At 32.9% G+C, this 16,442-nt stretch overlaps 1 protein-coding gene, 1 long non-coding RNA gene and 1 pseudogene across 2 annotated transcripts; 1 reads left to right on the top strand and 2 right to left on the bottom strand.

The window, feature by feature from the left end:
- Positions 1–2,607: 2,607 nt before the first annotated feature.
- On the top strand, positions 2,608–3,430 carry LOC140825021 (uncharacterized). The gene is made up of 3 exons (XR_012116570.1): positions 2,608–2,738; positions 2,914–3,056; positions 3,337–3,430. It is a non-coding gene; the product is annotated as an uncharacterized lncRNA (long non-coding RNA).
- A 130-nt stretch (positions 3,431–3,560) lies between these two features.
- LOC140825020 (probable protein phosphatase 2C 72) lies at positions 3,561–6,454 on the bottom strand. Its single transcript, XM_073186488.1, is given in 6 exon segments — positions 3,561–3,980; positions 4,173–4,396; positions 4,651–4,765; positions 5,240–5,569; positions 5,908–6,001; positions 6,003–6,454. Coding segments are annotated over 6 exon segments (1,023 nt in total). The 5' UTR covers positions 6,083–6,454; the 3' UTR covers positions 3,561–3,800.
- Positions 6,455–9,223: 2,769 nt separating this feature from the next.
- On the bottom strand, positions 9,224–12,189 carry LOC140825019 (uncharacterized; annotated as a pseudogene).
- Between the last annotated feature and the right edge of the window lie 4,253 nt (positions 12,190–16,442).

The following is a 16,442-nucleotide window of genomic DNA, read 5'->3' as shown; positions in this document are numbered from 1 at the left end:
TTTTACACGGTAGTCCTTTTTTCCTAAATAACGAAATAAAACTTAAAACGTTAATTTTGAATAAAAAAATCACTATATTGTCGCATTTCACAACATTATATACTACCAAATAAAAAGCATTAAATTTGATAAAAAAAATATAATTTACAATAAAATTTAATCAATGTTCCCATATAATCCCGAGATTCGTCGGTGTACATTATTCATCCACCTACATTAATTTGGGATGGAGATTTCAATTAAATATGTCGCGTTTGATTTGTAGATGAGATGATAAATAATATAAAAAAAATAACGATGATAAATTATTATGTATGTATAAGATAATGTGTACCATTTGTAGCTTAAAAATGTATTCTAAACAATTGATGGCCGGTCAAAATCATTGATTTCCCTTACTATTCACGGTTAGAGTAATTCAATTATTATTGTTTGATTACATGATATTTTAAAATTTTTGTTGGTTGTCATCGAATTATTTAATCAACATATAATCACATTTAAGGTACGATGATTATATAATATGTTAGGTGGCATATCAGTTTATCAAAAAAATTAAAAGATAATTTTCCGTTCAATTTTATAAAACGAATTTTCAACTAATCTGATTTATTAAAAATATTAATTTTTTATATTAAAAATATTAATTTTTATATTAAAAAATTTAATTTTTTATATTAAAAATATTAATTTTTTATAACATATATATCAAATTGATATGAGTCGTGAAAATAAATTTGTAAACCAACATAATTCAAAAGCTCATTTTTTTTCGGGCCTGAATAGCAAGTTACGACGAAATGGATTTATATATATAGAATTCGATGCTTGACAGTCCCCCTTGATGTGTACGGTTGCGTGAGAACTGAGAAGATTGCGTGGTTGTAATAAATTATTTGTCTGATTAGTTTTTTAAATTTCTTTTTTTTTTCCCTAAAATTTTACTGATTCATAAATCTTAGGATAATTATATTTATCATCACGCATGTTTGTTTGTTTTTTTTAGAAAATCTAAACATATTGAAATATTATGTGCGTAACAAAATTGGATAATAATTAATTAATTAATTAATTACATATATATCAAGAAATATATATGTAATAGTTAAATAAGTTGGAACTTTTCATCGTACAACAAACCGAAAGGTTAGAGGTATATATGTAATTAACGCACAGATTATATCGTATCAATTAGTGACTAATATAAAGAAAGACACAATTATATAATTATATATATATATATATATTTGTTAGTCATATTTGTTAGTCATCCAATGAAATGAAATATATTTTATTCGGGTGAGAAATCTCGTCTTCTCAAATTAAAGAAATATATATATATATATATATATATATATATATATATATATATATATATATATATATATATATATATATATATATATATATATATATGTTAGTATATGTTGGGCAGTGGGCAGCCCATATACTAAAGGTGTTAGTGTATGTTGGGCAGCCCATATACTAAAGTCAGTAACCAACCCAAGTTGATTAATCGCTATTTGATTTTTACGTCTCTCTCGTATTATAAAGCATGTACAGAACATTACAATTACGATTGGACATTAATGAATTGATTCTTTTCCCAAGAGCTGAAGAGCGGTTATCAGTTTAATAATATATCATGAGAAATCGGAGATAGCATCATGGCTCTCTATATAAAAATAAATATTCCGAGGAACTGTAGTTAGCACTAGTCTCAACTCCTAAATTCAAAGAATGAAAAACACGAGGAGCCGATGTTAGTAAATTAATTCGGCTCATCACGTAGTCTCATGTATCTTTATTTGTGAGAAAAGTGAAGTATGTCTATAATTCGACATTTCCCTGTTTGTATCATTATTTACATTTTTTTGGTGGCTGTTTCTTTTGTATCAATATTTGTTGGTTTGTTTTAGATGCGTGTAAGCGTTTGAGAGAGGAAATCTTATGTGTACTGCTGTTGGTTGTCTTGGCGCCTTCTGCTTTGAGTGGTTTCATCAAAGAGGTAAGACCTTCTTGTGTTGCGTTGTACCACTTTCATCTCTGGCCAGCTGTGGTTGATCATCTTCATTTTAAACTTACAGATTACTAAACTTGATTTTGACCTGCATGCGCTGTAGTTAGAGATTTTGCATGAATGATTTGAAATGTTTATAATTTATGGACGGTTAATTGGCTTGTGGGAGTTATTGTACTTACACTACAGTGTGATGCACGATTGATAATCCAAAAATGGTATAAATCATGTTGCATAAAAAATTGACTCAGCCAACATTTGGCTTTCTCGTTATTGATATATGCAATGCAATGTGTTTTTTTCTACATGGTTCCAAAACTTCTTTTGACATGCGATTGCTTGGTTTCGGTTTGCTTTAGTTTTATCACATCGATAGTTATCGTAGACTAACAACGCTGCTCTCACTCTTTGAATCCTTTCCAACTCCCATCGTGCTACCAACTAATTTAAAGTATTAGAATCTGCCAATAGTACTGTACTGTTTGGGTAAAACCTGGAATTGCCAGTTGGTATCGTGATTAAAGGTGAGATTCTGGTTGACCATCTTAGGATATTTTCTACTTGTTTCCCCTTCCCCAATTCTGATTCTCAGTGTTGTTTTCCTTCAATCGCAGATTCTTTTGGTTGAAGAATTTCTTGCTATATCCCTCTCCTGAGACTTTGATTTGAGAATTGAGAATAGCTTCTTGATGAATCACTCATAAATTTTTTAACCAAGGTTGATATTTTTGAACTTATAACCTGTGAATGGCCGAACATGACTATCGACCTTCCGGTTTTTTCAGATCTTATTCTCCATATTGATAGGATTATTACTGGTTTCCTCTTCTCTGTTTTTTAAAGTTTTCTCGTGCATCACTCAAACAATTGTTACACTGATCATAAACGTGCAGGTTGATGCCATTCAGGCCTGTGGAGGTCAGAAGACTTTTATGGTGGCTGTTTTCGTAAAGGCGGAGGCATATCGTGGAATATCATCAAAGTTCCTGAACCAAATGCTTACAAAGAGATCATGAGAAAGGGAAAAGAATTCGAGGTGCACCTTCTACACGTCACGTGTATTCTATATATTTCTTTTCCTTTCTACGTATGCACTCATTTATGGGATTCAAGTACTAAATTTACTCGCTCAAAAATCTATTTCTCCACCACTATTCCTACTGATGGGCCACCGACACTACTTGTATTTTATGATATTACGGTCTAATCATGATTTCTCTATTTATGTTCCCTTGTATATCTGTAACCAATTCATGGTTTATCATCATATATATTATAATCGAACTGGTAACAATTTGGTTTGATACTTGTTGCAGAAGCAATTCGAGCAGCATTATCAAAATAAGCAACCACATGCACAACAAACAGAATCTTCTTCTCAAAGCAGTGTTCTCGATACAGATTAAACCAGCTTGAACAACCCTGTGCAGGAGAGAAACATACATCTGTTCATGATCAAATACGAATGCCAGTTATATATGATGTATATTACATAATAATATCATCATTTCTCATCTCTTAAAAACAAAGATGCTTTATTCGTCTTGTCGCATCGAACAATCAACAATAACACATGCCAGCAACCATCATTCACTCCCAATTCTAACTTACTGTAATGGAGTACATTTCAGGTATCTGGCATTACAATCCTCCTCACTCCCAATGAGCAAGTTTTGTCACACCCAAGTGACTAATCGATGATACAACCGCTACACCATGCCTGTAATGAGCTATAGAACTAACTATGCACATTCAAGAAGCTGAACTCTCCCAAATTCTGTTATGCGTTCATCTTATCCAGGAAGAGGCAAATAACAGTGCAGTCATCTCTTTTCGAATTCGGAAACCTATGTTTCCATGCACCAATTGTTGCATCCACCACTGACTTTGCTGCTGCCTCTTCACTATGTGCAGCAGAAACTATTGCAACAACATCTTCATTGCTTAATACGTCCCACACCTGAAAATTAAACGTGTATTAAATAAAAGTCACAAAATTGGTATATCATATAGTTATTGGTGCATGTGGAAATCAATAATATCTTGATTTATATTATTGTGTTGTTACATATCTAAGTCAGAACCAACAAATTTTTAATATATTTTCAATGCAAAAATTAGATTTTTGTTCGGCTAGGTTTTTAGTGTTTACCCCATCACTAGCCAGAACAAGAAACTGATCGTTTGGAGATAAGCGGTGATAGGAGATATCGGGGATTGCAATTATGCCATGGTACTTGAGCACAAAGTCTCCGAAAGCTCGCGACATGGCAAGGCCTGGAGAGTCGTCATGAGGAAGCCATACTCTCTGAATATGTGGTTCTTCTTTCAGCGCAAGTACCCTGCCATTGCATTTTCTGATTCGCTCGGCTTCGGCTGCAAAAGAAAAAATTGATTTTTTGCAAATATTAGCACCGTTGATACACAAGTAAAATCGTGTTGCATAGATGTTTTTCGGAGAAAATCTATGTTAGACCCGTCCAGCACACATCATTAGATCGATTCAAGGGTGTTTGCTGGATCGAGACCAAAAGTTCTACGTTCAGCATGGCAAAAGCCTACTCTTTGTCGGGTTTCTTGGTTCATATGTATTAAATTTTTATCATTTCCATCATGGAAAAGAATCTTACAGGGTACTCCGGGCTTCAAATCAGTAGTTAGCTGAATCGCCACAATCCCTTTCTCGGTCTTCGTTCCTAAAACTGCCCTCGAATCGCCTAGATTCGCAATAACTATATCTTCACCCTATAGGGAAAAAGAAAAGGGAAAACCACGTGATTCCTCCAAAACATTAATGAATTATATCTCTAAATTGTCCTAAGCATTCTGATGATTAAATTTTTTACAATACAGTACCTGTTTGTTAAGGTTGGAACTTGGACCTAACTCAACCCCAAAAGCTAGCTCAAGGGGGAGGATTGCCCAAGCCCATATATACAACTCCCAGGTTATTTATCCAACCGATGTGGGACAATCAACACACCCTTCTCACGTCCAGGAATGAACATCTGGAGCGTGGAGTTTACAAATGACCCAATTATGGGCAGAACGGGTGGCCTAATTATAGGCAGTCCAACACATAACGGTGAAACCTGGCTCTGATACCATGTTAAGATTGGAACTTGGACCTAACTCAACCCCAAAAGCTAGCTCAAGGGGGGAGGATTGTCCAATCCCATATATACCAATCAAGGTTAATTATCCAACCGATGTGGGTACCTGTTTGACAGCAACAACGGCAGTAGTTCCACTGCAAGAACAGTCCACACTGTCAAGGATCTTGATTTCCTTATCCATTGCTTTGAATGCACTCAAACAGGCCTCTTTCCATTTAAAGAAATTTTTGGTTGGTTCTGATTTATTGCAAGTTTCCGCTTTCGGAGCATTTTGTGCATCATTTATCGGAGATGAGGTAATCTTTGCTATGGCATTTCTCTGGTTTAGCAACAGAGAAGGCAACCTGTTTCTCACTAACTTGCTTACTATGTGTCCATTTTTTCCATGTCCATCAAAAACTCCACAAAATGCTCCATCTTCAATACCATAGCCCTGAATAAGTGCGAGGAAGTTTAGTACACACTAAATTTCTCGGTACTCCATATATTCACTCATTTGATGATATTTCAATATTGACAAATGGAATTAGAGAATAAACAGCCTTGCAACAAACTGTACACTTCAAACTAGATCTATTTGAGAACATGTGTATTCAAATAATCTTCGGAATAAACTTAACTGAGAAACGAGTGGACTAGGTGATTGAACAACAACAGTCTTCCCTCTTTGTGCATAACATTTTTATAAAAATCAGTTTCATTATACCAGTGGATCAGACATGAAAACGAAATAATCCGAAACTAGACAAAAAAAGGCAAAAGTTGATGTACCTGGTAAAGAATTGCAGAATCTTGATTCAACCCTTTGCTTCCTGCATGAGAATATGTGGAACCAATCTTGAAATCCATTTTTACAAGTGTTAACTTCTTTGTAATATGCAGAATCTTCATGGCCATAAGTATCATCATGTATTTCTGAAGATGCAACAGACGCACAGATTCCCATTTTTTCTATTTGTCAACGCTTGAAATTTTTCTGGTTGTGCATATACTTTGGAATCCAACAAATGGAGGAAAAGGCCCCATATATAGGGAATTGGGGACCATGGAATATACAGATCTTGTATATACTTTTCAAACTCTTCAAAGAATACTAGTGGCATTTAACAAGTTTAAAAATTCCAATAATTGATTGTTTTTTTTTAAAATTATTTATGAGTAACCCAAGATTCATTTCAAAGGGCATCTTAGGTGTACTTATGTAGGATTTATCAGTTTGGTGATATAATAACCCCCTAGTATTTAGTTTGACTTTGTACAGCTTAGAAGAAAAGTTCTGGCCAAGCTTTAGAAAGTAATTGTGTTCGAATTCGATAATTTGAAGAACCATGATCCCGACTAATTTTAAAAAGAGACGTATTGTGATAAAGATTTCGTTAATGGTTCTAATTAAAAATGAATAGTGGTTTTGATGATTTCGATATATTGCATCACACAAACGGAAATTGATCCATCTCCAGCCAATTGAATAATAAATTTCTTGACTTTTCGTTACGTTGTGAAATTTGGATGATGATCACAGCTAATTAAGTTGACTTTTGGTTATTTAATTTTAATTTAGATAGGTGAATGCGTGTACATTGTGAACCACAAAACCTGAGGGTTTGGAAGAAAACGAGTGAATGTTGACTTTTTCATATGAATAATAATAACTAAACACCACTGAAAGCTTTTCAAATCTTTGGAAAGGTGCGAGTGAGAAGTCATAATTTGATCGGAAAGAAATATATATATATATACTAGATAAATGCACGTACGTTGCACGTTGAGAAATAGAATAATTTGTATATGATAATTTTATATAAATATGTTTAAATTATTTTTGAAATAAGAATAACTTTTAATAGATAAATAATTAATTATTTGGTTACAATCGAAATCATCACATTTTCTTGTCTTTGATTTGAAGACTTCTTGAAATCTTTTTGTGTCCGTCGGTTTTATCTTCTTATCTCATTTTTTTGTACTCGGCAATTGGTTCTTCATCTCGAATCTCTATTTCATCTTCGTTCTCATGGATCTTCATGTTTTTGTTGATGTTTATTTCATTTGATTTTTCTACCTTTGGTGCTACACTGTCTTGTTTAGTTGTCTTGATAATCTTCCGAGATCTCCGTTTCTTGATATTGACATTTGTTGTTGGATAATTGTCATGTATCTCAATAGCTTCTGCCACAATTTTTAACATTTCATCACGTTTTTCCACTGAATTATCCAACTTGAACAAGAATGTGTGGAACTTGGAGCTTGGTTGATTTAGCGAATCTTTATATGGGTTATTTGGTAAATTCTGCATTGAAAATTTTTATTGTTAGATGCAATATTTATGTAGATATAAAATCATTTGTTTGTTTTATCTTATATATGGTCATGAATTTGAATGAAACCTTCAATAGAACATCCAACAAAAGACGCTGCAACTTTTCCAAATAATGTTATTATTGCGATCTCATTCTCATCTTCAATTGTGATTGTTATTCTATACATGTAACATAAAGAAGTAAAGTAATGATCACATTTTTTTTATTGTGATCTAAAACTTGGGTTGTGTATTGGTAATTTGTTTTACATAAAAACGATTTGAATTCATTTTTATTTCTCTTTTTCTATTCATTTGATGTATATGAGTAATTATTACACATAAAACTAATTTAAACTTATTTTGATTCTTTTGAAGTGTTTTCTTATTGTACCTAACAATTATTTGTGTTTGTCATGCATAGAGTTTTACAATTTGGCAAATTGACAGGCACGTCAATGCAATCCTCATTCTGTTCACCATTTGCTTAGTATAGGGCTTTGCACGATAAATCACAATTATAAATAATATTGGTCGTGTAAAAATATAACTTTAGACAGAAATATTAAGCATATCGAACTAAAGATAAATCTTTCACTATCATTCTGTTAGGTTCGTGTAAGAAGAGGCATTGGGTGAGTGACTCAGTGAGTTTTCGGGAACATTGTTCAATTTTAAATTTCATTAAAAATATTTTTTTAAAAAAACTATAATTTCATTCCAAATTAAATCAAATATAAATCATTATACCTAAAACGCAAAAAAAAGACATTTATTTATTATATTATTTACGAAATAACGACATAATGTAAACTGATACAGTTTTATTATAATTATCAATTTTATGTCGTGTTTATTTAAGTTATTAATGGATATTAATTTAAATATATATATATATATAGACACACACACACATAACCACATCAAATCCAAAAAACAACAATTTTTTGCCTTAATAATTTAAGGAACCAAAGTTGAAATAGATAGTTTGTGATATTATGTACAATGTTTTCTCCTAATAAGTCACAGATTTTATACGTTGTGTTTCATCTTCAATATTCTATATAGATTCCATAAATTTCACCAAATTTTAGGTTCGGTTTTTTTTATACTCTTCGATCATTCAGTTGTTTTTAAATTACTTTTTTCCGATCGGGAATAAATTCATTCATATTTTCTGACTGTAGAGTTTATATTTTATATCAGATTTTGTTTTGATTGTAGGTTCTCTACACATATTTTTTTTTTTTCCATTTTTCCGACATTTCTCATCAACTACATGTGTTTTTGGTTGTGTAGCTTTTGTTCAAACTTTAGTTCGATTAACCAGTATTATATTTTTTATTAATTATAATATATTCTTGCCAGCAATGAATCAAAATTCTGACATTACTATTACATGATAAAATGAATTTGCATCTCACACCGACACGTTTAAGATCGTTTCTGAAGTCACATACACAACAAGTCGTGTTCACTTAAAAATAGTTATTGGGTGTGCTGGTAAATTGTATGACCCACTACATCCAGTGGGATTTTCTTTCCCACCAAATCAGATGACATATTTTGATTCCCACGATTAACATATACAACACCACAACTTACAGAGCCACGACTTGTTTAATTCAAATATGGGACTAGGCGATTTAGGTATTCTTCCAAATGCAGACTATTCTAAAGTTGAGCATAGAAGATCCAGGTCTCCACGATGAATTCAAACCATCTCATCCACAAAGCAATCCGATAATGCAACAGATTTTTATTTCTCCAAAGAAGATAAATCTCTGAGAAACTGAAAATGATTCCTTTCGTTCAATACCAACGTAACGTGGTTGACATAATAAAAAAAAAACAAAAAGATGGCAGCGAAGAAAAGGTTACAGACCAAAATTTACACAACATAAACACAGTTTCTGGTGAATTGAACAAAGAATGTCGATAGCTCATGCCATAATATCCAAGATCTCGTATTAGCTGGATACAACTACATTATCATCTGTTGGAGCTGATTCTGCAACAGGTGACTTCTTCGTTAAAGATTTGGGTAAGTCTAAATCATCTTGCATGCAACGCTGCTGTGGATGGGACAGAAGCACACACATGTGATGGAAAAGAGCTCGCGTCAGTCCTTGACCACTCTCAAATATGTACCCTTCGTACTACTCACTGATTTGTTCGAGGGCTTCCACCAGGGTATCGTACACTGTTTGTGAGCAATTATCGGGTCCCGGTTTGTCGTGCAGGTACATCACATCCAAGGTGAAGATTTTTGGAAATGTCGGCAGTTGGAACTGTGGCGGTGTCGATGACCTACAGTAGAGTAAGTTCTAAAATGACAGAGACATGTAGGGTGTTGGCATGGATTTTTAGTTAGAGTATTAGAGAATATAGGATCATATAATACTATCAGAGAAGGTGTCTCTTGTCTGCGTTATCTGCGGTTTCTATTACAATTGGTTTGGTAGAGTTAAAAAGAATGCATACTAACGTATTTCGATATTGCTGATATCATTTCAGCAAAGCATATATTGCAAGGGGTGGAGCTGGGTTGGAACATGGTTCGCATTAACGTCAAAGAACAGCACTACAAAGCAATCACCGATTTACCATAGAACTTTAGAACGTCAGTGACCGTTCCCGTTCCGGAACGGCCGTTCCGGCGAACCATGGGTTGGAAACATTCTCAATGAGGTCAGCCAATAAATTTATAATAGAACTATAATTTCTCTAACGTTCAGGAGGTCCGCTAATCCTTCATTATAAGTTTAGAATGTGCAGCATGGACATGGAAGAAGAATATACAAGGAACAGTCGCTAATAAAATTTCCAATAAATCACAAACCAAAGCAAGTGCATTCTTATAATATGGCTTGCAGGAAAATACTCCACACTTGTATGTCAAAAGCATGAGAAAAGTTAAATTGTTTTTCCTAACCACTTGGAAGATCCGATTCTCGGCACGAGATTTCTTTGCTTCATGTATCGATTCTCTAAACAGTTGAGTAAGATCCGCATGGCTGGAAGATGAATCTACCATGATTGCCCTTAGTGCCACAACTGCTCAGCCAAAGTCACTGCTAAACTCTTTTTGGAGCATAAAAAAAAATAGAGAAACAAAATGGAAAATGGTTAAATGATACTTGATGGATGGTGCTGGCATATGTCCGTTAGGTAAAAACATGTCTCAGGACTCAGAGCACCAAAAAAAGGAAACATTAATTACAATGAATAAATATAGTAAATAGTAAAACACACTTCATAGAAGTATCATGCCCAAAAAGCCTTCTACAATCTTGTGGGATCAAAATACTTCTGGTGTTTGAAAATATTGAGCCCATTTATGAGAAACCAAAACTTCTACACAAATGCACAACACCTCATACTTTTCAGATCTCTTTGCCAATGGCTCCTTGTGAACTAGTTTTTTTAGGTAGCATAAACATCATGGAATGAAAAAGAACTTTCATCCAACCTTTATCGAAAATTCAAGAGTAATACAAACTTCACTAGCATAACTTTGGATAAGATGAAACAAAACTTGGAACCTGGAAAGAACTAAGAAGTAGCTAACAGAAAATAGATGAGAGAAAGATAGATTAACAGAGACATTATATCAACAATTTTGCCTTAACCCGGTCATTTATTCCCATTTCATCAAATTTTGAAGCATTAGGGCATATATAAAACTTGTTCCATGTATCGGTAACAATCTGTGGGGGCAATCATAGAAGTGAATTGTTAAGATCCAAAATATTCTTCCTAAATCCTAACCACGTCATTCCAACTAATATTGATAAATAATTTCCTCTACATTCACCATTATAAGTAACAAGTCACCGGAACTTTCCTAATCATTGCACTTTAGTAGCATTATCTAAATTTCATCAAATGTAATTCAGAAAATATAAAAATAAAACATCTGGCAGAGCAAGAGAAAAATTCAACTTTTATTAGCTCAATAGCAACATATTGCGTCCGTAAATTATGAGGAACATGGCCATTATAAAAAATCAAAAGCTGAATAGAGCTCACAAATCACCGAGAAAGTGAAAATCGTTACAGTTGAATACATAAGTACATCAAAGAATTTGCTGTATTTTTCCTGCAAGAATAATATTGATGCTAAAAAATACAGCATGAATCAACTACTCCCCTCTCCCACCACCACTCATTCCACATACAAGCGAATTTTTTTTGAAATATCGATTCACATTTCAGAAATTTGTATGATCAGCAAAGAACCAACCTCGATTTTTTGGAGTTCCCGAGTAACATACAAAATTTTAAACTTTAAATATGGATTTTTTTTCTCCTATTCAAAGAATTACGCTTGTGTTAGGACAGGTATAGTATAAGATAGATTTAATGCTACAACACCGAGAAGTGCGAGAATTGACAAGGAAACGAATTCCCAATAAGTAGATTTTGCAAAAGAGCGGAGAAAGCAAATCGATGATCGGAGTTAATAGTTAGCTTCGCATTAATGGACAAAAGTATCGCCTGCTTTATGGAGCCCAATCTCGTATACGGCCGCCTATTCGGCCCGTTCACCTTCATTTCCACCATAGTTTCTGGGCCCACGTCGATGCATAACAGTATGTCCTCACTTGAAAATACTACCGGATGTAGTGCGTAACCGTCGCCGTGATGTGATGGCGGCGCTCCGTTGGAGAAGCGGAGGTTTGACCCCCTGTGACATCCATGCTTCTGACCTCTTTCTTTGAAGTCCTGTTTTGGTTATAGCTCTAATGAGTTGGATCTGAATAGGGTCGGGTAGAGTTTTTTGTGCCCGGATCTATATCCGATCTATTGGGTTTATCTCGGCCCATTCAAAAGTTAAATGAGGGCCTGGGTCTGTTAAATGATGGTCCGATATTTCAGATTCCGGTCCGTCCTTTGAATTTTCTTCTTTTAAAAATTTCTTAAATTCTTAAAATTGCATGAATGGAATCCTATCGAAATTTACTATGTAATTATACATAAAATATAGAAAGAATTATCCTAAGTGCGTGTTTATCATCATTGTTATAAATTTAATTTAATTCAGAATTTATGCTATAATAAGAGATATAACTGATATAGTTTATAGGCAAAAACTTGTATGAGACAGGTCTCACGGGTCAGTATTTGTGAGACAGACCTCTTATTTGGGTTATCCATGAAAAAGTATTACTTTTTTTGCTAAAAGTATTAATTTTTATTGTGAATATCCATAGGGTTGACCCGTCTCATAGATTAAGATCCGTGAGACGGTATCACATGAGACCTACTCTAGTTTATATGTGTGTGTGTGAGTGAGAGCCTCCTGCGTATTGAACTATTGATTATATATAATTATGAATGCATTGGGTTGTTTTATATGTGGATTTCGTTTTTGCGACGTAACTATTTGTGGTGTTGTTTGACGGTGTGGAAATTAATAAATATTTAAATAGAATGGAAAAGTACGTGTTTCCATCAAAAGTATTTTCGGACTTGTCATAAATTACAATTAAATTAGTGCTAATAATATATTATATATAAACAGCCAAACACTAATAAAAAAGATAAGAAAAAAAGACAGTAATTGCAGAGTTCCATCCACTGCACAACAAAGAGTTTGCTTCGAGGTATGTTTTGATACATGTAGAAAATATATTATACCACAAAATAAATAAATTATACGCAGGTTAACATTTGAATGAGACGAGCCCTTATAAATAACGATTTGTCTTAATATTTTTTTATTAATTTCCTTTTCTTTTTTATGTGTCTAGAATGGAATTGATATTAATTTTCTGTAAGCACCAGACGCCACGGATTATGATCATTTATTTATGTATTCATTTGTCTTCTTTTTTTTTTTTCCATTTTTCAACCACCCTGCGCTGGTTAATAAATAAAATTTTTATAAAATGTTCCACCGACAGACGCATCCAAATTTGTCATTGCATGCGTCGTCGGTTGCATTCAAGGATTTTAAGAAAAATAAAAAAGGAAAAAAAATATTATTTCATAATTTGTGGTAAATTCGCTTCTGCGGATCAGCTTTGTCCCACTTCGGTTAGATAATTAACCTTTGAGTGGTATATATTGACTTGGACAATCCTCTCCTCTTAGCTAGCTTTTGGGGTTGAGTTAGGTCCAAGTTTCAATCTTAACATGGTATCAGAGCTCGGGTTCCACCGTTATGTGTTGGATTGCCTATAATTAGGCCACCCGTTCTGCCCATAATTGAGTCATTTGTAAACTCCACGCTCCAGATATTCATTTCTGGGCGTGAGAGAGATGTGTTAATTGTCCTACATCGGTTGGATAAATAACCTTTGAGTGGTATATATGAGATTGGACAATCCTCCCCTCTTGAGCTAGCTTTTGGGATTGAGTTAGGTCCAAGTTCCAATCTTAACATGGTATCAAAGCCCGGATATGTATATATATATATATATATATATATATATGTTTCTTTTTCAATATTTTGGAGAGGGTTTCGAATTTTCTGACCTCGTCCTTTGATTGGGACGTTGATGTCTATAGCCAACCATAAAGTATCCAGTGGTTACGATGGAGTTTTCATGATTACTGTTTGTGATACAACGTAAAGGTCTGATGCACTGTCATACTAAACTCGACTCAACAGAAATTTAGTCCTCGTATTCAATTTTAAGCTTGGGTTCCATAAATAAAAATACAGTATATATCATAAACATGTAAAATTCGAGTTTTTTGACTCGACTAAATATTCGAAACGGTTAAGATTGAAATTTGGACTTAATTCAATCCCAAAAGTTAGCTCAAGATGGGAGAATTGTCCAAGCTCATATATACAACTCCAATGTTATTTATCCAACCGATGTGGGACAATTAACACGAACTAGGACAAATCAATCTCGAGTCGAATTTCGACTGAGTAGCTGACACCTCTAATGCCGACAAGGATGTAGGCCATAAATGAGCACGTTAATTGACCATATTTCTTTATTTAGAATAAATTAGCATAAACCCATTGATATATTATATATACTTGATTTGCATTACAAAATAATCAAATTCTCTCAAACTTGAATCACGAGCTACAGGTGAATTGAATGTCAAGCAATTTGCTAAATATAGCTTGATGATATTCGAGAATTTCAGTTCAAAATAGATTATTTCTTGAATATTGATTTTATTCGACAATAAATCTGACATTTGATTCGTCTCTTCTTTCTTTCTTTATTTGTTTCCGCGTATTAAATAAATAATATTTTTTGCATAAGGGCATCTCCAACCGTCCTCTATAATGGAGATCCTCTATTTGTTCTTCATTGTTCTTCCATTTTAGAGTATGCAACAGTGATCCTCTATTTTTAGAGTATCACTGTTCATATAGAGGATTGAAAAGGACTTAGAAATAATTACAAAATAGATAATTTAAAAATTACAATATAGTCTTTTGTTGATCGACTGGTGAATTGAAGAAGAAAAGATCCACTCACACATAAATTTGATCGACTCATGACCCACACTTAGGTCGACCAATACAGATTAGATGATGCTTTGGTCGACCAACCAAAGCACCATGCTTTAGTTGTGCTTTGGTCTACCAAAGCATGATATGCTTGGTCGACCAAAGAACCAGACCAAAGCATATCATGACCAAAGCATCAACCAAAAGCATGCTTTGATCGATCGACCAATGCAGCCAATACAAAACATCTTGTTTTGGTCGACCAAGATAAAGCATCAAAGTGGGTCGATTTTGTTAATCAAAATTTGTTTTAATTTTTTAATAAATTAATTATAATTTATTATTTATAATAATTATCAAATTGAACTAATGAACAATTTAACCACAAAGAAATATATATCACAATTTATTACAAACACTTATTATTGACTTAATTTAAATTGATAAAAATGTGATATTTTTAGACATAAATTAAAGAAATAGAGTCGAATACACATGTAGTTGTGTTATGTTTAGCGAATTAGTTAAGTTCAGTTAAATATCATATTATGAAATTAATTAAATGTGTGTATGTGTATTCGAAAATGAAATAAATTAAAAAAGATAGTATTTGATAATATTTAGAGGATATGGGTTGAAAATGAAATAAATACAGTATTTGATAATATATAGAGGATGTGAGTTGGAGAAGGTTCTTGAAAATAGAGATCATGGATCTCTATTTTGGAGGATAGAGGATGAAAAATAGAGGATATGGATTGGAGATGGCCTAATTGTTGGGAATAAAAACGTTTTCGGTTTACAAGTTACATCCATGATTAAAAATTATTTCTATTATTCATTGCACTAATATGAGAATAAGAATATGATAAGATAGATAGTTTTTTGTGCCTGTAAATTTACGATAATATAGTTTTTTTTCATTATTTAAAATAAAATAAATAAAAAATAAAATCATGATTTCATATTTAATAATATAATATATATTATATATATACATAAACATAAATTGGTTGAAAAACTTTTCAAAAACAACCTCCAAACAGGACCGATCATTATTTCTTTAGAGGTTGAGGAAGAATTGTGTATTAATTACAAGAAAATAATTGTATATAATATAGAGAAATATTTATTACCCTGCAAAATTTCGTCTGCCCACGAACCATGCAGGTAATACTTTGAAAATATTGTTTCTACGAACTAGGCAGTTACTTTAATTTTTTAGGTTTTACAAACCAACAAAAAAGGTTAGTTGTGCTATGAGGGAACCATATGCACTTATTTTGGTGTTACGTTAAATTAAATACACATTTATATTTGTATATTAATCTATGAAAGGATCCTAAATGAAAAATTAAATTCACTTGCGACAATAACAATATATGTGATGTGTAATGTGCTTAGAGGCCATGTTAATTAATTAGATAACTAAAGCACGCATAGCATGATTTAAGTTCTTTAATTAGTTATACACAAAAACTCCGGTGAAGCGGTCTCACGGATCAATTTCGTGAGACATATATTTTATTTGAGTCATACATGAAAAAATATATATTTTTATGCCAAAAATATTGTTTT

The sequence above is a fragment of the Primulina eburnea genome, chromosome 3 (genome assembly GCF_022965805.1).
Source record: "Primulina eburnea isolate SZY01 chromosome 3, ASM2296580v1, whole genome shotgun sequence".
NCBI classification, from domain to species: Eukaryota; Viridiplantae; Streptophyta; class Magnoliopsida; order Lamiales; family Gesneriaceae; genus Primulina; species Primulina eburnea.
This window is presented reverse-complemented; position numbering and strand designations above follow the sequence as displayed.